The 24364-nt window shown below is 41.2% G+C and overlaps 1 protein-coding gene across 7 annotated transcripts in view; it reads right to left on the reverse strand.

Moving 5' to 3' along the window:
* Nucleotides 1-24364, reverse strand: part of hdac4 (histone deacetylase 4) — a 461100-nt gene that overhangs the window by 290356 nt on the left and 146380 nt on the right. For 6 of the 7 annotated variants that reach the window (XM_048598645.1, XM_048598640.1, XM_048598638.1 and 3 more), the window contains one exon: nucleotides 4765-4836. In XM_048598645.1, the coding sequence (XP_048454602.1) occupies nucleotides 4765-4836 (72 nt within the window). Of the gene's footprint in view, nucleotides 1-4764; nucleotides 4837-5011; nucleotides 5035-24364 lie in introns of those variants that run through there. The other variant, XM_048598643.1, reaches the window with a different exon arrangement.

A 24364-nucleotide genomic window follows, 5' to 3' on the forward strand; every position in this document is an offset into this window, starting at 1 on the left:
GGTAGAAAAAGGGATGAAGTTCTGCAGGGGGAATATAGGGGGTTAGGTAGGAGGTTAAAAAGCAGGACCTCAAGGGTAGTAATCACTGTATTACTCCTGATGCCGCATGCTAGAGAGAGTAGGAATTGGAGGATAAGGCAGCTGAATGCGTGGCTGAGCAGATGCAGCAGGGATTCAGACTTTTGGATCATTAGGATCTCTTCTGGGGCTGAAGTGACCTGTATAAGAGGAATGGGTTGCACTGAACTGGAGGGGGACCAATGTTCTGCCAGGAAGATTTGCTAGAGCTGCTTGGGAGGTTTTAAACTAGCATGGAGGTAGGACCCTCAGCAGCAGTGAGACAAGACAGAAGGTTGAGGCTGGTACAGAAGTTAAAGAAAGGAAGGTAAGTAGACAAGGCGGGCAAGAGTACAGCAGGGAACAAGGGATGAATAATGAATTAAAGTGCATTTGTTTCAATGCAAGAACCTGACAGATAAGGCAGATGAACTCAGGGCATGGATGGGAACATGGGACTGGGATATCATCGGCATGGATGGGAACATGGGACTGGTGGATCATAGCTATTACAGAAACATGGCTGAGGGAGAGACAGGACTGGCAGCTCAATGTTCCAGGGTACAGATGCTATAGGAAGGGCAGAAGCAGAGGCAAGAAAGGAGGAGAAATGGTGTTTTTTGGTTAGGGAAAACATGATCGTAGAGAGGATACTCCTGAGGGATCATTCGGTGAAGCTGTATGGGTGGAACTGAGAAATAAAAAAAGGGAGCATGCATTAGAAGGGATTTTTAGCTTTCCAAACATCAACTGGGACTGCGGTACTGTTAAGGGGTTGGACGGGGAGGAATTTGTTAAGTGTGTTCAAGAAAACTTTCTTATTCAATATGCAGATGGCCCTAGTACAGAAGTGGGGAATTCAACCTCTTCTTGGGAAATAAGACAGGGCAAGTGACTGAGGTGTTAGCGGGGTGGCACTTTGGGGCCAGTGACCATAATTCTATAACTTTTAAAATAGTTATGGAAAAGGGTAGGTCTGGTCCACAAGTTGAAGTTCTAAATTGAGGCAAGGCCAATTTTGATGAAATTAGAACGGAACTTTCAAAAAACGATTGGGGAAGGCTGCTCGCAGGCAAAGGGACATCTGTCAAGTTAGAGGCTTTCAAAAGCGAGATAAATGAGAGCTCAAGGCCAGCATGTTCCTGTTAGTGTGAAGGGCAAGGCTGCCAGTAGGAGGAAACACTGGATAACCAGAGATATTGAGGCTCTGGTCAAGAAAAAAAGGGGCGGCATGTATCAGAGATAAACAGCTGGGATCAGGTGAATCGCTTGAGGGGTAGAAGGGGTGTAGGAGTACACTTAAGACGGAAATGAGGAGGGCAAAAAGGGGATGAGACAGCTTTGGCAGCTACGGTTAAGGAGAATCCAAAGAGATTCTACAAGTATATTAAGGGCAAAAGAGTACCTAGGAAAAGAATAGGGTCCCTTAAAGATTGAGGACATCTATACGTGGAACCACAGGAGATGGGTGAGATCCTAAACAAATATTTCGAGTCAGTATTTATTGTGGGGACAGACTTGGAAGCAAGGGAGCTCGGGAAATAAGCAGTGATGTCTTGAAAAGTGTCCACAACACAGAAGAGGTGGTGTTGGAGGTCTTAAACTCAAAGGTAAATAACTCCCTGAGACCTGAAGAAGTGTATCCCAGGATATTGTGAGAAGCTAGGGAAGAAATTATGGGGCTCCTAGCAGAGATGCTTGTATCATCGATAGCCATGACTAAGGTGCTGGAAGACTGGAGGGTGGCTAATGTCGTGCCATTATTTAACGAAGGCTACAAGGAAATGCCAGGGAATTACAGACCAGTGAGCCTGGCATCAGAGGTGGCTGAGTTGTGAGAGCGGATTCTGACAGACAGGATTTACATGCATTTGGAAAGGCAAGGACTGATTAGACTGTGTATGGGAAGTCACATCTCACGAACGTGATTGAGATTTTTTCAAGAGGTCACCAAGAAGACAGATGAAGGCAGTGTGGTAGTTATTGTCTGCAAGAACTTTAGCAAGCCATTGGACAATGATCAGCAAAGGTAGACTAGTTAGTAAGGTTAGATCACATGAGATCCAGGGAGACCTAGCCAATTGATTACAAAATTGGCTCAATGGTAAGAGGAGGCAGAGGGTGGTGTAGAGGGCTGTTGTTCAGACAGAAGGCCTGTGACCAGCAGTCAAGGATCGGTGCTGGGTCCATTGTTATTCATCATTTATATAAAGAATTTAGATGAGAAGATAGGAGGCACAGTTAGTAAGTTTGCAGATGACACCAAAATTGGTGGTATAGTGAATAGTGAAGGTGGTTATCTAAAAGTACTACGGGATCTTGATCAACTGTGCCAGTGGGCCGAGGAATAGCAGAAGGGGTTTAATGCAGATAATTATAAGGTGTTGCATTTTGTTAAGACAAACCAGGACAGGACTTACACAATTAATTGTAGAGCCCTGGATAGAACTGTCAGAGACCCAGGGTGGAGGTACATAGTTCCTCAAAAGTGGCGTCACAAGTAGACAGGGTGGTGAAGGCAGTGTTTGGCACACTTGCCTTCTTCGGTCAGAGCACCGAGTGCAGGAATTGGGACATCACTTACAGCTCTAAAAGACACTAGTATGGTCATATTTGGAGTACTGCGTACAATTCTGGTTGTCCTGCTAGAGGAAGGATGTTATTAAATCGGCAAGGGTGCAAAAGAAAAAGATTTACAAGGATGTCACCGAGACTGAAAGGTTTGAGTTATAAGGAGAAGCTAGATAGGCTGGGAGCAGAGGGGTGATCTTATGGAAGTTTATAAAATCATGAGGGGCATAAATAAGGTAAATAGCCAAATCTTTTCCCCAGGGTAGGGGAGTCCAAAACTATAAGACATAGGTTTAAGGTGAGGGGAAAGATTTTAAAAAGGACCCGGAGGGGCAACATTTTCACAAAGTGGTACATATATGGAAGGAGCTGCCAGAGAAAGTGGTAGAAGTGGTACAATTACAACATTTAAATGACATTTGGACAGATACACAGAAAGGAATGGTTTTGACGGATTTGGTACAAATGCAGGCAAATGAGACTAGTTCAGTTTAGAAAACCTTTTTGGCATGGATGAGTTGAGCCGAAGGGTATGTTTCTATGCTGTATGATTCAATGACTCCATCTAACCAACGATGTGGAAAACTCTCCGGGTGTGTCCTGTATAGAAAAAGCAGGACAAATCTAACTTGGCCAATTACCATCCCATCAGTCTACTCTCAATCATCAGTAATGTGATGGAAGATATCAACAACAGTGCTACCCCGCACCTACTTAGCAATAACCTGCTCAGTGACACCCAGTTTGGATCTTGCCAAGGTCATTCAGCTCCTGATCTCATTACAGCTTTGGCCCAAACATGGACAAAAGAACTGAACTCCAGAGGTGAGGTGAGAGTGACAGCCGTTGACATTATGGCTGCATTCAACTAAGTATGACATCAAGAAGTCCCAGCAAAACTGGAAATAATGGGCAATCTCTCTACTGGTTGGAGTTATACCTGGCACATAGGAAGATGGCTGAGGCTGTTGGAAGTCAGTCATCTCAGCTCTGGACATCTCTGCAGGAGTTGCTCAAGATAGTGCCCTAGGCCTAACCATCAACCATTGCTTCATCAATAACGTTCCCTCCATCATAAGGTCAGAAGTGGGGACGTTTGCCAATGATTGGATAATGTTCAGCACCATTCATAACTGCTCAGTTCCAGAAGCAGTCCATGTTTTAATGCAACGAGATCTAGACAATATCCAGGCTTGGGCTGACAAGTGGCAAGTAACATTTGCATCACATAAATGCCAGGCAATGACCAACTCACCACTGCTCCTTGACATTCAATTGTGTTACCAACCCCAACTATCAACATCCTGGGGGTTACCATCAACTAGAAACGCAACTGGACTTGCCACAAAACATGGTGGCTGCAAAAATAGGTCAAAGGCTAGGAACACTAGTGAGTAATTCACCTCCTGCCTCACCAAAACCTATCCACCACCTACAAGGTAAAAGTCAGGAGTCTGAAAGAGTACTTGCTATTTGCTTGGATAGGTGCAGCTCCAACAACACTCACTCAAGAAAAGCTTGACACCATCCAGAAAAAGCCACCCGTTTGATTGACACTAAATCTACTAGCATCCACTCCCTCCACCATGGATGCTCAGTAGCAGCGGTGTGTTCTGTTTACAAGATACACTGCAGAAATTCACCAAAGATTCTTGGGCAGCATTTTCCAAATTCACGACTGCTCATCTAGAAGGACAACGGCAGAAGATAGGTGGGAACACCACTACTTGCAAGTTCCCCTCCAAGCCATTTGCCATCTTAATTAAAACCCTGGAATTCCTGACTTGGAAATATATTCCTTCACTCTCGTTGGGTCAAAATCCTGAAATCCCCTCCCTAAGGGCATGGTGCTCAACCCACAGCAGGTCGACTGCAGGGTTTCAGGAAGGTAGCTCAATACCAGCTTCTCAAAGTTAATTGGGGACGGGGAATAAATTATGGCCAACCAGTAACGCCCACATCCCATGAGTGAAAAAGGAACACTTCGGAATGAACAAAAACACAGCTAAGTAGCCAACAGTATCAATTCTTCATTGTAAAATAGTTTCCATTCTAGGGGCTGGCAACATCTAGAAGGTAGCTCGTGACTTGATTTTATTTGGTAAATGAATCTCACAATTAAAAATTTGGTCTTACCAGTACTGGGCATGTGATTCACTCTTGAAGGGGTCAGCAACTCAATCGACTGATCTCGACCAGAAAGTCCATCTGAAATTGAAAAGGATTCAGTCTCAAACAGTCTGCAGTATCTGTTGCAATCCAAGCAGTTTTGTTTCCAACAGCGCAGGGTGCCGGGGTGGGGACAAGAATCACTCTCCCTCCAGAATGGTACTTTTAACTGATTGTTTCTTTTCCACAAAGTTTACATGCAGCGCACGCCTACCTGGGCATGGAGCCAATCTTCAAATCATAAACAATGGAGCCGCCTCGGAATCAATAATATTTCATTTCTTTAAATTGTCAGAATTTCACGATGTTTTCCAAGTTGTATCCTAATACGCACTTGTAATTGGCAAAGTCACTGAAAACACATTATCAACCGTTCGCCACAGACATACACACTGGGGAAGCAGAGAAAGATAGGCATTTCATTTTACATGTGATTTACCAACAAAGTGGCTTGCTGTTGACAGAAACCGAACCCTGGGAGTGGGAGCTAAAAATAGCCTGAACATTGCAGGAGATTAAAATGCATAAACTCAAGAGGGACGCAGTATGTCAGGCCTCAAGGGCCAGTGAGAAACAACTCTGTTTATGGTCAGGAAACGTCAGATTGAAAGATGAAATCGAGAGAACAACATTTATTTCAAATCGCCTTACATACCGGAGTCGTACACTGTTTAACTCCTGCATCTGTTACCCGCACATATAATGGGCCATCTTAGCCTATTCTGCATTCTCTGCTCGATGGGTACAGATTTATGACAACCGTTTTTACAGGAAGATTAGGCTTTCGTTTTAAAATGGCATTTTTGTGAACCTTTCTGGCGTTGGACTGACTGTTTCAGATTCTTTTCAGCTTCACACTAATGCAAAAGAAAACAATTATCAGCAGTTCAACTTGTTTTGGAATTCACCTCTGTTCGATTGCCAGATCTCCAGTTTCACTTCGCTCTTCACACATTTAACTCTTTGGCGAAAGAGGTGCTACACTCTACTCGCCGTTTTTAAAACAAATTTCGTCTCATCGGAAAGCCATCAAAACTCCAGTTATACAAAAATGTAACATAATAACCGAAGTGGTATTACAATACATTAACTGTAAATCAAACAGAAACAGAAAAAAAAAATTGGCTTCATTTCCATGACTTGGCCCAACGAGGGAAGTTGTTCGACTCTTTTCGGAACAGCCAGGCAATGGTAATACTTTTTTTTGTTATGCAAGCTACTGTCCACTGCATATTCAAGGCCACACAAAAATATCTAACAATCAAAGTAAGAGGACCGGCTTGGAGAAGCACTGCACGTACCATTTACAGTGATTCCTATACAGTACAGGCGACTTGGAAAATTTCTGCATTGTGACTCCTTGCACAAAACCCAATCAACTGCTTATCTACAGCGACGCATGAGTAAGTAACGCCGCTTCTTTTAAAATATGAAACACTGAAAAGACTCGGAATATCTCCTCACCCCCTGAGTTTGTTCTGACAGCTTTCACCAATGCATTGTAAAAAGACAGAAAGCACCTCCACCAGCAGGCGATAATGACGCAATCAGCAAGGAAATGACCCGATTTCATTCAATTCTTGCGAACTGAATAAGTTATTGTATATTCTGCAAGCAAAGGAGCACTATTCAATGTGGAACCGCCAAAGTCAAGCTGCGTCGCATATCATTTACATTCAAAGCGGTAGAAAGCGACTTGCTGAACACAATCAGCTTTCATGTTCCATTCCCCAGCCAAAATCGAAAAGCACAGGGAGTTCACGAAGTCCTATCCATATTATGCATTACAGTGTACCTATTCCCCCTCTATTTTGTACGACTTGGGGTTTCCACAAAATCCCTCAAAAATTAAAACTTAGTAGCAAATTAAGCCTATCTTCGGCAACAAAATATCGCTGTTCGAATGAAATGGTATTTTCATTTCGCTCCTGATCGCCCAAATTTTGTTACATAACTTCCTCATAAACCTGCGTGCATTACTGGCAACCGGCAGGTCAAACCATAGTCATAGTGGCAGTTGAACTAGATGGACGTGAGAATGGGTACAAGCCCCTTATCTCAGAGAGATTCCCTGTGCCGAGGAAGGTCTTTCCACTTTCCTATTGTCAAGTTGTCTGCAGTTATTAGGAGAATATAAAAGGGACCTATACTCTATTGAATACGTATGTTGCTAAAATGTCCGCCGTGAACGTTAGCACATTGCAAATTTCGCGAACTAGTTTACTCCGCATAAATTATAAACGGATTTTATGTAGGAAACCCACTGGGGGAAAAAGTTATGCAGAAGTTAGGGCAGTGAACGTAATTACAAGCCAAAGTAACAACAGCCTAATATTAATTATTAGTTTCGTTTTAAATTTAAATGTGAGCGAACTTATAAAATCATTACACAAGAACATAGTATTTGTAGATAAAATAGCCATATTTATTTCTTATTTTGCCATGAAGGGTATTTATATTCAATATGGCGGCTCATGACAATAAAACATTAATAGCCATAATTCTCAATTCATTAAAATACTTCATCTAAATTGATATTAGTAACTGATGGACATTGTTATCTTATAGAATTGCTACTCGATTGACAAAGTTACATTACAATAAATACTACTCTATTATAAATTTTAAGTAAAGAATACCCCAAAGCACTTCACAAATTGACAAAGAAATTGAATAGCAAACCTGGGGAAGAAGTTAGGGGAGGACAGATAGCTTGGTCAAATGACATTTTGAGGAGATGGAAGAAAATTTCACAGAAGAGTAAGTCAGGGTCATTGTGGCCTTTGCTGTTAATAGCTGGACAACGCAGGGATTTACAGACAGGAATGTCAAGAAGACACCACTGACTTGGGAAAGGAGAACATTGCAGAGATAAGGTTGAGCATAGCAATAATTTGATGAGTATGAAAATTTAAATTTTAATGCATTGAAGATGTAGATCGGAGAATACATGAAATTTTGTTCTTCTTTACATTTCAAAATCATTGTTCTAACAGTTTAGTAATATATAAAGTAAAGGGAAAGAGATGCATACCCCTTGGAATATGACTACTGAGTCTAGGGTTTATTTCAATATGGCTGTACACCAAGATTTGTTATCAACTACAGTTAACAGGAGAAAAGGTATTGTTAAAATGCCAGAAATACTTTGGATTTCAAAATTAACTTGGTATAAATTGACTAGTAATTAGTTGCAAGTATGTCATTTTATTTACAAAAATCAATTCTCATAGATCTGATTGCAGTAAACTTGAAGCTTATCCAAAAGGAAATGGTGTTATACTGAAGAAAAAGAAAGAAAAACTGATGATTTGCCAAGTTGTTAAACCAGCATTCTTCAAAGGTTCAACAAATTTGATCTTTTTTTATGACCGGACTACAAAGAAAGATCAAACTTCCATTTAATGCACTAATAGGAGGTATTCCTTACAGAGAAATTATCAATTCTTTAAATTTATCTCCACCTGGCTCTGCTAATCTTGGCAATTTCCGAGCCTAATCTTCATTGATCTTTGTGCATGTGAACAATACATGAGTCTACAGAAGGTATTCCAATTTCTGTGTTATTATCCTCTTCATTTTCTCATTCACAATCTGTCTTCATGAATATGTACTACCACTATTCCATTTAAAATCTTCCATTTAAAAATTTGTGCACTCACGCTACCATCCCCACAGCCAAAATAACCAAAAATTGTAAATTAGTATTATTGCTTTAAGTGGTCTTTCTTTCTTCTGGATTTCAACAGATTGACTGAAAAACAATGGTAACAAGCTTACTGCAATCAACAGATAGTGTAAATAAATGTTTGCTTTGTTAGATATCTCAGTAAGCAGCAAGTAACTCACCTTCCAACTCCCCAAAGTTTTTCCACCACCACCACCAAGTACAAGTCTGGAGTGTGATGGAACACTCTCCACTTGCCTAGATAGTACAGCTCCAAATCATTCAAGAAGCTTGATACCGTCTAGAACAAAGGAGTCTGCTTGATTGACACCAGATCCATAGAAATTGACTCCCTCCACCACCGATGCATAGTTATTAGCAGTGTTTACCATCTACAAGATGCACTGTCAAAATTTACCAGAACTCCTTAGACAGCAGCACCTTCCAAACATGACCTAGAAGGATAAGGGCAGCAGATACATAGGAACCCCTTGACCTGCGCGCTCCTCTCCAAGCCACTAATCATCCTGAAGTGGATATATTGCCATTCGTTCAGTGTCACTGGGTTAAGATCCCCGAGTCCCCACTATAAAGAACTGAGGCCATATCTACATAAAAGATGGATGGCAGCATTTCAAGGCAGTAGCTAATCACCATATTCTCAGGGACAATTAAGGATTAGCCAAAAAATGCTAGCCCAGCCAGCAAAGTTCACATTCTCTGAATGAAGTTTTAAAAAAACTATTCAAGCTAAGGACACAGCAGATACTCTTTAAAAAGTCCAAGAAGATTCTGTTCTCCTAAAGTTGACCAAAGGTCCAAAATTCTCAAATCATCAAATTCTTGGCAGTTTTGTAATGTAGCACTTATGATGGGGACAGCACAATCCAACTCCAGAGTTAAATCAAAACATTGCTCAGTTCTCAATAATGATAGAAAAGCATGCCAAAAATATTCAATTGTACAAATATATAATTTTATTTTCACTGGTGATCTGCATTAACATTTAAACTCTTCCCTTGCTGTTAACATTCATTTTGAGATTAATTTAAGATTATTTTAAAAACATTGCCATGGCTTAATTAACAAGATTTAACTTACCTTATTCAGATGAAAATTTAAAACAGTCTATCTACTTAAGAGAATTGGTGAGGAATAAAATTTGTAGTGAAACAACATGCGTGGCGTGCAAATATCTTAGACAAATGTCTGAATTTGACATGCATAATTTGGCAAATGAAACAAAACATGTTGCACATTTATGTCAAATTTATCGCAATTGAAAGGAAATCACAACTTTTATAAATGTACTTTCGTAATGAGAATTAAAATATGATGTGACCACAAAATGTTTTCCTGCTAGCATAATGAAAGTTAGGTATTAATATTGGGTATACAGAAACTCTGGAATTATAACCAACTTAAACAATTTTTTGGCCTGCAGCTATGCAATACAGTCAATCTCTCCACTATATCCCTAAGCGAAGAATGTTAGTGTATGACATACTTATTTTTGGCAATAAACCAGTAAAGTAGAAGAATCCAAAGACTCAAGATTTTCTTTCTAAGATTGATACTTAATTTTAGACGCATGTTAATATTCACATTGAGGAATGAAGGACAATCAACAGATTAAAGTAGTAAACTTTTCTGGATATCATTTCTACTTATGTAAAAATTTAAAACTGGAGCCACCATTTTACTCCTGCAAACAGAATGCGTGGGAAAAACAAAATATAACTAATGTAGAGGTCACCAGACAGAGAGCCTGAAATGATTTTTTTTGTTTTCAAAAGGTTTTCTTGTGGGCACAGAGATACACGAGCCATCATTAAACTTGTAAAGCTGTGTGCTGAAATGACCTTGGACCAAGTGCCACCATCACAAGTCCAAGACTTATCTTGGTTAGTGAATGTTCCCATGGATCATTGGTAGTGGCTAACTGATGCACCCACCATGAGTAGTGTCTACTAGTACTGCATCATTGATGTAGTATTCAGGAGTCAGTCTGTCCAAACTTATATAACTGAGATCAGAGTAAATATGCTACGTCAACAAGCTCGGGTGAGCCTGACATTAAAACACTAGCCCACTGCTTGCCCATATTCAAAACTGGTGCTCTTCTATAAGCTGCTTGATCATACTAACAACGTGGCTTGTAATGAGCTTGAAACTGTAGTTGAGTGATACAGGTAAAAGTACTCACACTGCAGAATTGTAAAAGGTGAAAAGATTTCCTCATGATCAAGTCACAGTTTGATCTCGAGTTCCAACCTGAGCATGACTGGGCAAATATAATATTGCTGTATCAAATGGTAGAATCCATTTCTGGATGTTTGTCCCTTTCCAAGTAAAGTTTGACAGGTTGAACAGCTTCCCTCTGTGTAATAAGTTTCTACAATGAAATGACTAAGTATTTTAAGCAGAATACATGTGGTAACATGTATTTTTCAAGATTCTCTCAATTTCTACAGGTCTATTATAGAAATCTTGCACTAAATCCAGTTGTGTAGGAATTCAATGTACAGATATGCAAATTCGACAGCTATGTTTTTCTACATTGCTTCCTATTCAATATGGAGAGTATCTATTTATTTTTAGTGCAATAATTCCTTTTGCCAGTAAAAGTAAATTTACATAACTATGAAAGAGTGGCTTGTTAGCTTTAAGTAGCAAGCAGAGATTTCATAGCAGGAAAACTGATTTTACTGCATACCAATTCATAAAAGAGCTTGGGGCTCTTTGTGGCCCCAATCCACTTCACCTGGGGCCTTTCATATATCTGCCACTCCATCTACCTTTAGCTGGCTTTGGAACTTAACTCAACTCAGAATCAACATTTAATTTGCTTAACTTACTCCACAGAAAAAGACAGTGTGACAATGTAATTTTAGACAAAATAAAGCTGTTTGCTAAAATAGTTATTCAATACAACTAATAGTGCTAAAGCATTTTTATTTCACGACAAAAATCAAAACTATTTCCAAATGCAGACTTATACAGAATCTGTGATGCAGCATTGCTGACATCTCTTAACCATGACACTGGTTGGATTGTGGTCCTTAGCGTCCTACCTGTATCTTGTACCACAGCTTATGAAGCAATAGCTATGAAAGTATCATACTCAGCACTTCTAGCATACGGCTTGTAACATTCTTACTATCAGACTAAAAAATTGCAGCCAATTGTATGGCACATTTGTCTAAAGTGAAAAAAATTATATGATATTACATTTAAACCAAAAATTCAAATAAAATAATAGTCTAGATTTAATGTTAATAATGATGGTGAAGCTAACACTCACAACTACTATGGAGTAAATCTCACAGCAACTTCTGGACTCTGCACATGAAAAATCCAAAAGTGATGGTCAGAGATATCCACTCTTTCATATGGTTTGCCGTAACAGTAACATGCCATTTGACTCAACGTTGAAAGACATGCAATACAGTGAACTTAGACTGACTTAGAGTGAACATTTCCCACTAGATTAGCCATAAAGGACAGGACTGGTACATTGAAGTGAAAGTAAATCTCTAACAATGTGATAATTAATAATTACTGTCATATGGTTTCTCTGGCCTTGAAGCATTAATTTTATAAACTTAGTGTCACAATGGGTTTTATTTTCCTATTTGTTTAGATTCTCTTTCTCATCCCATCTGTCTTTCCCAATCTTCGTAAATATTAGGAAATATTCTGTCTTGATTTAAATCTAATTTAGGCAGGTGGTTCAATGAAGATTCATCAATCTGGTTGAACACCTCACTTTTTCTTCACTGCCACAGATCTCCTGTAAAGGGCATCACACTGGCTCAGACATCAGATTAGAGTGAGTCTTTAAGCCGACCTTAAAAGTTAAGTTTGTATACTGTCTTCATGTACAGTATACGTTTTTGTGGCACTTCATGGGATGAAAGTTATCTTGTATAATCTTTGCTCTTCCCTAATGATTTGTTACCTCTTTAGATTGGAAGACAGAGGAATTTGGAATAATAGTACGACAACGTAAAATACAAGAGAAATAATGTACAGGTATAAAACCACCAGGAAAAAATCTAGACAGAATTACTTTTCTTTAAAAAAAAACTAATAAACAGAAATCAGAACTGTGACTGTGATTTTATCCTGAGCCCCATATTCTTTATCTATTTGCCATACCTTGTCAACACTATCCAAATACATAAGCACCAAGGGGTTAGCTCACACTTGTATGCTGATAACACATCAACTCCACCTATTTTGATTTTGCTATTATTTGCGTTTTATTTCATTTGTGTGATGAGGGTTTAATTATTGCTAATCTCTAATTGTCTTGGAATTGAGTGACTCGCCAGGCTATTTCAAAGCCAGTTAAGAGTCAACCACATTGCTGTAGACCTGAACTCACATGTAGGCCACACCAGACCCACAGCAATGTGGTTGACTCTCAATTGCCCTCTGAAATAGCCGAGTAAGCCACGCAGTTATACCAATCGCTACAAAGACTCAAAAGAAGTGAAACCGGACGGATCACCTAGCATTGACCTCGGCACTGGAGAAGACAACAGCAGAAATAGCCCTATCAACACTGCAAAGTCCTCTTCACTAACATATGGGGGTTAGTGCCAAAATTGGGAGAGCTGTCTCACAGACTAATTAAGCAACAGCCTGACATATCATACTCAGAGAATCAGACCTTGCAAACAATGTCCCAGACACCACCATCACCATCCCTGGATATGTCCTGTCTCAATGGCAGGACAGAGCCAACAGGGGTAGCGGCACAGTTGGGAGGGTGTTGATCTAGGAGTCCTCAACATTGACTCCAGACCCCATGAAGTCTCATGGCTTCAGGTTAAATATGGGCAAGGAAACCTCCCGCTGATTACCACATACCATCCTCCCTCAGCTTATGAATCAGTACTCCTCCATGTTGAACACCACTTACAGGAAGCACTGCAGATGGCAAGGGCACAAAATGTACTCTGGGTGGGGGATTTCAATGTCCACCCCCAAGGGTGCCTCAGCAGCAGTACTACAGATTGGGCTGGTTGGCTCCGAAAGGACACAGCTGCTAGACTAGGTCTACAGCAGGCAGTGAGGGAACCAACAAGGGGGAAAAACATACTTAAGCTCATTCTTACCAGTCTGCCAGCTGCAGTTGCATCTGTCCATGACAGTATCGGTAAGAGTGACCATCGCACAGTCTTTGTGGAGACAAAATCCTGCCTTCACATTGAGAATAACTTCCATCGTGCTGTGTGGCACTATCACTGTGCTAAATGGGACAGACTTCACACAGATCTAGCAACTCAAAACTGGGCATCCATGAGGCACTGTGGTCCATCAACATCAGCAGAATTGTACTTCAGCACAATTGTTACCTCGTGGTTTGGCATATCCTTCACTTAACCATTACCATCAAGCCAGGAGATCAACCGTGGTTCAATGGAGAGTGCAGGAGGGCATACCAGGAGCAGCACCAGGCATACCTGAAGATGAGGTATCAACTTGAAGACACCAAACAGGACTACTTGCATGCCAAATAGCAAAAACAGCAAGTTCACAGACAGAGCTAAGAGATCCCACAAACAATGGGTCAGATCTAAGCTCTGCAGTCCTGCCACATCCAGTCATGAATGGTGGTGGACAATTAAACAACTCACTGGAGGAGAAGGCTCCACAAAATATTCCCATCCTCAATGAAGGAAGAGCCCAGAACATCAGTGCAAAAGGCTGAAGCATTCACAGCAATCTTCAGCCAGAAGTGCCGAGTGGTCGATCCATCCCGGCCTCCTCTAATGGTCCCCAGCATTACAGATACCAAACTTCAGCCAATTTAATTCACTCCACGTGATATTAAGAAACAGTTGCAGACACTGGATACTGCAAAGGCTATGGGCCCTAACAACATTCCAGCAATAGTACTCAAGACTTGTGCCCCAGAACTTGCCATTCCCCTAGACAAGCTGTTCAAGTACAGCTACACTGGTATCTACCTGGCAATGTGGAATATTGCCCAAGTATATCCTGTATACAAAAAAAAAACAGGACAATTCCGAACCCATGACCACTTCCATCTAGAAGGACAAGGGCAGCAGAAACCACCACCTTCAAGTTCCCCTCCAAGCCACTCACCACCCTGACTTGGAAATATATCGCCGTTTCCTCACTGTCGCTGGGTCAAAATCCTGGAATTCCCTCCCTAATGGCATTGTAGGTCAACCCATAGCAGGTGGACTGCAGTGGTTCAAGAAGACAGCTCACCATCACCTTCTCAAGGGCAACTAGGGACAGGCAATAAATGCTGGTGAGCCGGTGATACCCACATCCCACAAATGAATAGAAAAAGAGAACAGATTGAAGAGCTGCTTCTTCTCCACTGTTATCAGACTTTCAAACAGATCTCTTAAATGTTAATTCTGCACATGCTCTCTCTCTCTGCACCTTCTCTGCAGCTGTAACACGGTATTCTGTACTCTGTTCTGCTACCCTGATGCACTTTGTATGGTATGATCTGTACAGCACGCAAAACAACACTTAACTGCATCAAATCAAATTCAAATTTACAGGATTACTGTTCATCCACAACTTTGACAAGAAATTTCCTTCAACTCAATGTTGGCAAGGACAAATCCATGATCTTCATTACCCATCACAAGTTTCAAATGCTTGTCATGAATAACTGTTTATTACCCTGATTGCTTGAGTTCAAGCCTCTCAATTTATTTCCTCAACTTTTACGTCTTAACCTCCCTCCACTTATCTGCAGCTGGTGGGCTCCATCCTTCACAAAATTTATCTTATCCAAAATACTTATAGAATAGAATAGAATCCCTACAGTGTGGAAACTGGCCCTTTGACCCAACAAGTCCACACCAAACCTCAGAGCACCCCCTATTCTACACATCCCTGAACACTATGGGCAATTTAGCATGGCCAATCCACCTAGCCTGCACATCTCTGGACTGTGGGAGGAAACTGGAGCACCCAGAGGAAACCCACACAGACATGGGGAGAATGTGGAAACTCCACACAGACAGGCACCTGAGGGTGGAATCGAACCCTGGCCTCTGGCGCTGTGAGGCAACAGTGCTAACCACTGAGCCACCGTGCTGCCCCATTATGCCACATCATTCCTGTACACTCATAACCCTGGTCCTTATCTACATTATTCCTGGTCCCCTGTGCCTCCAAATTTAAAATCCTCAGCCTAGGGGTTAAATTTGTTCATGGTCTCATGTCCTCCTGTACCTGTAACCTTCTCCAGGCCTACAAGGCCACCCTAGATGGTGACCTTTTGTATATCCGTCCTGTCATCAATTTCCAAAAGAGAGTCACAAGGTGCTCTGAAATTCATACCTAAATTTGCTACCTCAACAACTCCCTTTACTAATTTAGGTCCTTCATCAAGCTTTTTATTATCCCTTACAAAATCTTCATTGCCTCAACATCCATATTTTGCAGATTATGCTCTGCGCTGTATGTGCTGTTGGTGATTTTCATTGTTACTGTGGAGTTTTATTTTGGAGTCAGAAGTAGTCACTGTTACGTAGACAGATGCAACTGCCAAAGTGTGTATAAAAGAAGGTCACATGAACAGCAAACAGTAAAACAATAGGAAGTGATATCCAGGACACCATCAAAATGCACGTACACTACTTCATTTGGTGTCACTAAGCCTTTTACATTTTCTTATTTGTTCAAGGGATGTGATCAACAGCTTTTTATGGGTCAGCATTTATTGCCCATCCCTAATTGCCCTGTGATGAGCTGCTTTCTTGAACTACTGCAGTCCCTGGGGTATAAGCACATCTAAAATGCTGTTATGAAGTGAGTTCCAGGATTTTGACACAATAATAAGGAACAGCAATATCATTCCAAGTCATATTGATGCATGATTGGAGGGGAGCTTTGTAGCTTTGCACTTCTAGATGGTAGAAGTCCTGGGTTTGGAAGGTGCTGTTGGAAGAGTCTTGAAGAGTTTTTGCAATGCATTTTGTAGACAGTATGCATTATTACCACTATATGTTGGTGAAGGGACTGAATGTGGAAGTTGGGTGAATGGGGCGCCAATCAAAAAAGCTGCTATGTTTTAGAGGTGATGAGCTTCATGAATATTGTTGGATCTGCACTTATCCAGGCAAGTGGGGAGTATTCCATCACACTCCTAAGTCCTATCCCATGTAGCGAGTGGACAGGCAATGGGGAGAGAGAAAGAGATTTGCAGAATTCTTAGCTTCTGACCTGGTCTTGTAGCCACGGTATTTATATGGCTGATCCAGTTCAGGTTCCAAATAACTGGTAACCCCTAGGATGTTGATAGTGAGAAATTCAGCACTTGTAATATCATTGAAAGCTAAGGACAGATGGTTAATTTCTCCCTTCTTAGAGATGGTCATTGTCTGGTAATTTTATGATGTGAATATTACTTGCCACTCATACACAATCTAGATGATGTCCAGGTCTTGCTGCATATTAACACTGACTCATTCTGAAGCAGTCAATGCTAATGTTGCTAAACATTGTGCTATCAGCAGCAAACACTCCCAACTTCGTAGTTACGATGGAGGAAATGGCATTGATGAAACAACTAAAAATGGTTGAGTCTAGGGCACTACCATGAGTAACTCTATTCAAATAACAAACAAAAACAGAAATTTCTAGAAAAACTCAGCAGGTCTGGCAGCATCTGTGCAGAGAAATCAGAGTTAACATTTCAGGTCCAGTGACCCTTCTTAAGAACTGATGATAGCTAGGAAAAAGTTGTTTCTTATGTAGAAGATGGAGGGGGATGGGTACAGTCAAAAGAGAGAAAAACAGTTGGACAGACAGGGGTGGCTAATGGTCAGCCTAGGAGAATGAATAGCTTTAATGGGGACTATAAGTGGATAACAAAAGGTTATCTAGACTCGAAACATTAGCTTGCTTTCTCTTCGTGGAGGCTGCCTGACCCATTGTGATCTACAGCATTTTTTTTCAGTACAGATTCCAGCATCTGCAGTAATTTGCTCCTAACAATGGGTTGTGTGTAACAGCAGACTGTGCGATAACAAGACCTGGTGCGTGGGGTTGGGGTAAAGTATGGAGAAGTTGCTCAAGCACTAAAATTGTTGAACTCGATATTGGAGTCCAGAAGGTTAATCAAATCTAATCAAATAATGCCTTGGTGTTAAGGATAGTTGCTTTCATCTAACCTCTGGACTTCAGTTCTTTGGTCTGTGTTTAGATCAAGGTTATAATGAGGTCAGAGGTTGAGCGGTCCTGGCAGAATCCAAACCGAGCATCAGAAAACAGGTTATTTTTGAGCAAGCATTGCTCAAAAGCACTGCCAATGACCCCTTCTGCAACTTCCATCACTGGTGGCCATGAACAGACTACTAAAGCAGTAATTAGCCAGGTTGGATTTGGCCTGCCTTCTGCGGTTGAAAAGGCCTAGGCAATTTTCAACATGGCTCAGTTGATGCCAGTTTTGTAACTGTACAGGAACTGCTTGGATGAAGGCACAGCTGGTTGAGGAGCAGTTGTCTTTACTACTATTGCCAGAGTTGTGCAAGGACATATAGTGCTTGCAGTAATTAGTGCTGTCATATGTTTCTTGATATCATGTTAAGTGAATCGAATTGGCCAAAAAAAAATACATCTGTAATACTGAGGACCGCAGAAGCAGGCAAGCCAATGGGGTTTCTGTTTATCATTCAATCTGAAAGACAACACCTCCAGTAAAAGGAGTACTTTCTTATCTGCATGGAGGTGGCAACAAAGACTGGATAACCTACAATTTTCTGACTCAATTCAACTTAACCAGGGTGACAACACAATGACAGGTGGACTTCTTCACCACAATTCCCATGCCCTTCAATCTTCTTGCTTATTTACCAAACCCATGCCTAATTTTCTTTGTTGTTCTCTCAGCCACTTCCCATGATTTGATACTCTCTCAATAACCCACCACTTTTATAATGGTGATGTTCAAGTTCCATGACTTGTGTTCAGAACCCAACAGGTGCCTTGTTTACACTGCAACGTTCTGCTACTGGTTAAACAAAGTCATGTAAATATCTGAAATTGGCTCATGGATATCAAAATACAGATCAATTGAAAAAAAAAACAGATTAATTTACCATTGATGCACTCAATGCTTTCTATGCTTGGTTCCAGCAGAATGCCCCAACAGTTCCGGACGCACCGGCGTCCACTGTCACCACAGCAGACATCCAGTCTTCCTGAGACTCAATCTACAGAAAGCCACAGGCCCAGACAGAGTCCCTGGCCGAGCCCTTAGGACCTGTGCGGACCAGCTGGCAGAGGTATTCACCGACATCTTCAACCTCTCCCTCCTACAACCAAGGTCCCTACCTGCTTCAAGAAGATGACCCTCATCACAGTACCCAAGAAAGCACATACAACGTGCCTTCATGACTACCGCCCAGTGGCTCTGACCTCTATAATCATGAAGTGCTTCGAGAGGCTGGTCATAGCCCATAGTCTCCCAGCCTGCCTCGATCCTCTACAATTTCACTACCAACATAACAGGTCCACAGAAGATGCCACTTCCCTAGCACTGCCCTCATCGCTGGAACATCTGGACAACAAAGGACACCTACATCAGACTCCTGCTCCACCCACAATACCATAATTCCCTTCAGACTAATCTCAAAACTCCGAGACCTAGGTCTCGGCTCTGCCCTCTGCAGCTTAATCCTCAGCTTTCTGACCTACGGACCACAATCAGTGAAGATAGACAACTGCACCTCCATCATAATAACACTCAACAGACACTGCAGCACCACCCCCCCACCCCCCCACAAGGATGTGTCCTCAGCCCTCTACTGTACTCCCCTTGTACACCCACAACTGTGTTGCCAAATTCTGAACGAATGCCATCTGCAAGCTTGCTGACAACACTATCATGGCAGGACGGATAACAAACAATGAAGAGTCAGAATACAGAAAGGAGATAGAGGGCTTAGTGATGTGGTGCAATGAGAACAACCTCTCTGTCAATGTCAGCTAAACTAAAGAACAGATTATTGGCTTCAGAAAGAAGGGAGTAGAACACGCCCCCATCTACACCAATGGAGCGGAGGTTGACAGTGTGGAGAACATCAAGTTCCTAGGAATGACAATAATCACAACTTGTCCTGGTCTTCCCATGTAGATGTTACAGTCAAGAAGGCACAACAACCCCTCTTCTTCCTCAGACAGCTCAGGAAATTTGGCATGTCCACAAGGTCTTTCACCAATTTTTTTTACAGATGCACCACTGAAAGCGTACTGTCTGGGTTCATAATAGCCTGGTATGACAACTGCTCTGCCCAGGACCGTAAGAAACCACAGAAGGTTTTGTGCACAGCCCAGCCGATCTCGGAAGCCAACCTTCCATCCATGGTCTCCATTTACATGGCTCGTTGCTGCACAAAGGCTGCCAACATCATCAAAGACCCATCGCACCCCGGCAATGCTCTCCTCTTCTGTCAGACAGAACATACAGAAGCTTGAATACACGTGCACCAGCAGGTTCGAGAACGGCTTCTTCCCTGCCATTATTAGATTGATGAATGGACTCTCTAACTTCAAATAATGTTGATCTTGTCTAGTGCACACCCTGTGTGATATAACTTGTATGCCTCTGTCTAGTTGTTTTCACCCAATGATCTGTATGTCCTTGCTTACTATGATCTGCCTGTAGTGCTCGTGAACAAAGTTTTTCACTGTACTTAGGTACACATGATAATAAATCAATCATTGGTGTGTACATCCCCAGATGAGACTAGAAACTGTAGGGTATCTCAAGTGTGCAATCGGTTATAAAGTGTCATAACAATACTGTCATTTTGAAAAGACAACAGCTGTAACAATATTCCAGATGTAGTCAATGTTTAATTTTAAAGGTCATTGGGAACAGAACATGGCTAATAAATGAAAACAGACAATAACAAGAGCTGTTATACTAACTGCCTGACACATTTTCCAGAATGCTACTGTGCAGGTTATTACTGTTGCGGCAATAACTAAATATTTTTATTATTCAAACAACCTCAACCACATCTCTTTGCTAATAAAACCATCCTTATGCCTTGATTCAGATGACAAAGTAGAAGAACTGCATCAGTGTGCATCCTCCTTTTCTTAAAAAAAATACAAATGCTTGAGTGCAAGAGAAGTCTGTAAAGCTAGACACTTAGAAGTCAACACTTAGATCAGAATCACCGTAGCCAAATGTATCCAAAACTTTTAAAAACACGGCCTACTTTCCTCTGAAACAATGAAAAATCTTGTGTCAGTCCAATAACCCTGGGTCAACCCATATGATTTAATTGGGAATGATCCCACTCTTGTGTGAAGCAACACTTGTGATAAGAAAGATTTGAAACAAAAGCAGATTGTAAACCACGTGAGCAGCTTCATCACTGATTACACGACAGTGATGTTGCACAAGAAGCAAATTCTATCCATTTGACTTCTCTGAAAATACTTTGTACCAGCTTCATTGAGTTCCAGCACTTGGAGTGAGGAGGTTGTAGGTTCAAGCACTTCTTCAAAAGCTAGTCTTAGCCATTACTTCTGTACAGTACCGAGAGAATGCTGCATTATGAAAGATTGCTTCCTAGTGAACTAAAAAATTCCTTTGCACTACCAGAAAAGGAAAACAGTGTGCATCTTGGCCATTTTTTCCGCTTGAACAATCTCCAAAAGGAAATTAAAATGGATCAGAGGTATGTGATGAAAGCACAAACAGGATACTAAGTAGGATGATCAGCCAAGAACATACTGAATGGGGGAGCAGCCTCGAACGGCCAAATGAACTACTCCAGTTCCAATTTTCTACATTTCTATGTAATCGGTCACTCATCTCATCATTGTGGGATCTTATCAAGCCAAAAGCAGGTGCACAACCACAGACTGGACTGTATAGACAACAGTCATTATCACACTCCTGTACTGCAGAGAGTCCTAGAATTTGCAACATAGATACACAAGAGCACCCACTAATGACTAATCATTTGTCATTGCCATGGATATCAATTATAAAGATGCAAAGTAATGAAAGAAATTGAGGTTAAATATGATGCAATTTCAGAATAATAGAGAATTGAGGTGACACATTCCAGTTTCATTCAAAGATGACAGTCCACACTTCCCTGACAAGATACCTACAGTTCCATGGCTTTAATCTCAATGAAGTTGATGGAATCATTAATGTATGCTTTTGAATCACACCTTATGTTGTGAACAGGATTATCCAGAATTCATTATGCTTCCACTACTTCACTCCACCATTTGTCTCTCACAACGGTCGTGCCATATATAGTGCTTAAATCTGATACACATGTTCCATAGGTAGGGAGGACTGTCTTGCTATTTATTGATCTGACCATGATAACACCTCTCTGCAAACAACATTGATGTTTCAGTGGTGTTGCAGCCTAACATTTTCACCCAACTTGCACACGATTTTGAGCTACGCATTAGGCAGTAACCATGGAAGTAGAGCACAAGTGTACTTTTGCTTTACCATTTTGTTAACAATCATACAGAAATACCATAGTGGATGTATTTATCAAGTGCAAAAATTGAAAAATCAGATCACAAACCTAATTGCACGTATTAATCACAGAATCCCTACAGTGTGGAAATAGACCATTCAGCCCATCAAGCCCATCAAGCCTTACACTAACCCTTTGAAGAGCATCCCACCCAGAACCATCCCCCTAACCTATCCATGGAACCTTGCATTTCCCATGGCTAATCCACCTACCCTGCACATCTCTGGACACTGGACAATTTAGCATGGCCAATCTACCTATCCCGCACATCTCTGGACTAAGAGGAAACTGGAGCACCTGGAGGAAACCCACACAGACATGGGGAGAATAAGCAAACTCCACACAGACAGTCACCCGAGGGTAGAATTAAATGCAGTCCCTAGCCCTGTAATGCAGCAGTGCCAACCAAAGAGCCACTGTGCCACCATTTTATGCTATTTTTATCTTTCATGGGATGTGGGCATTGTTGGCAAGGCCAGCATTTGTTACTCATCCCTAAATGTCTTTGAATCAAGTATTACCAGGCCATTTCAAACGGTAATTAAGAGTCAACTATATGAATCCTGCATCAAATGTATGCCAGAGTTGATGAAAATTTATTCATTGGATGATGACTAATTCCTGTGAAAATTCCCAAAAGCTATGTATTCAAGGTACTGTGAAGCTTAAGCATTCAGAAGGCCTAAAGAGAGCGCAAAGTCCAAATATTAAGTATTCAAGTATTTTCCAAAGAGCAATGTGTAAAAATTTGAGGGTCCATCATAACTACACTGATTACTTAACTTTATGCAACTTAGAAAAAACACCAGGATATCTCATAGATATTGTGTAATCAACCTGTTCAGATTTGTTATTAGACAACTCTGGAGCAGTTGGAACTTGAGCTCAGGCCTCCTGACTCAGAGATATGGACACCACCACTGCACAAGAACTATAACGGCTGAGGCCTTCATTAGCATATACTGTGCTTTCACAGGACAAGACAGTGATTATATTTAGGTAACTCCTCCATGCAGCCAGTACAGTCATCATGGATTTAATATGCTATAAAGTCTTAACGTTACATTCAGCAACTACAGCCATAAGACCACGGTTTCTACAGCTCTAATCACTCATTATTTAAAGTTTACTCAAAAGGGGCTTCTCAATGCATTTAAGCAAGAAAGACTATGTTGAGACTAAAATAATCTAGACACCAATACACAAATGCAATAGCGTGGAGAACCGAGAAATTAACCAGGAAAATCCACAAATGGGGGCAATAAAATAGGAAAGGGTCCTCCCCCTCCTCTCCATATGTGAAACAGTCAGAATCTGTCATGAGCTATTCATCCAATCAGGGCCCGGTTCACCCTCTTGCTTTGTGTAGGTGAATCTATGAGCATCCAATATGGATTTGGAGCAGTTTGTGAATGGAAATGCAGAGAGAAGGCAACAAAGCGATGAGTAAGATTGTTGGGGTCATGCCAGAGGCTGAGCTAAGCAGGATATTAAATGCCTTAATGTTTGAGGTAGTGGGGCGGTAGGGCAGGCAAGAAATGAGCCTGACAGGGCCAAGGAGCAAGCCGGAGTTCCAGTGTAGCAGGCCTACAAGGGGCAAGGGGAGAATGCAGCAGCAGAAAGGTTGGGGTGGGTGGAGTGGGGGGCAGTGTGATTGAGGGAAGGTGCAAAAATGGAGAAGAGAAAGAGGGGCAGCAAAAGTTGAAAAGAGAGAGAGTGCAGAAAGTACGTGGCAGCAAAGAGAAGCACGCAGTTTTGAACCTTTCAATGAAGGATGTTGTGCGAACATTCTATTACAATCAACACCGTTAACTGGATAATTCAATATGGAACAGTTTCATTTCATATTTATTTATGTTATCACATCTCAACATGCATGCACACAAAAGATACATATGAACACATGAATTCAGAGGATTAAACCATTCAGTCCCCCAAACCTGTTCTGTCATTCAATAAGAACATGGTTGATCTGATTGTAACCTGCATTCTTGCCTATCCCTGATAACAGTTCACCCCCTCAAGCATCTCACAAACTGAATTATAAAATGCAGTAACTGCGTTAGAGGCTAACATGCGATCACCTAGCTATGACCTCCCCAGTCCATGGGGAGCATATTTATAGGGTTGGCTTTTGGTATATATAAATGTGCTCCATTTGGTTTTGAATAAATTTGTTGCTAACTATTCCATTTATCACGTGCCAATTTAAATACTGTGTTGTCTTGAAATTAATGCTTTCTTGTGTGTGGTGGCTTTATGCTTAATGGAATGGAAGTGATATTTGTGGATATTGTTGAACTTCTCTAATCCCGCTTCTGTGCAAATCAAAATAGCCCAGACAACAACAAAACTTAATAATGGAGTT

This window comes from Rhincodon typus, chromosome 7 (assembly GCF_021869965.1).
Source record: "Rhincodon typus isolate 14 chromosome 7, sRhiTyp1.1, whole genome shotgun sequence".
In the NCBI taxonomy this organism is placed as follows: Eukaryota; Metazoa; Chordata; class Chondrichthyes; order Orectolobiformes; family Rhincodontidae; genus Rhincodon; species Rhincodon typus.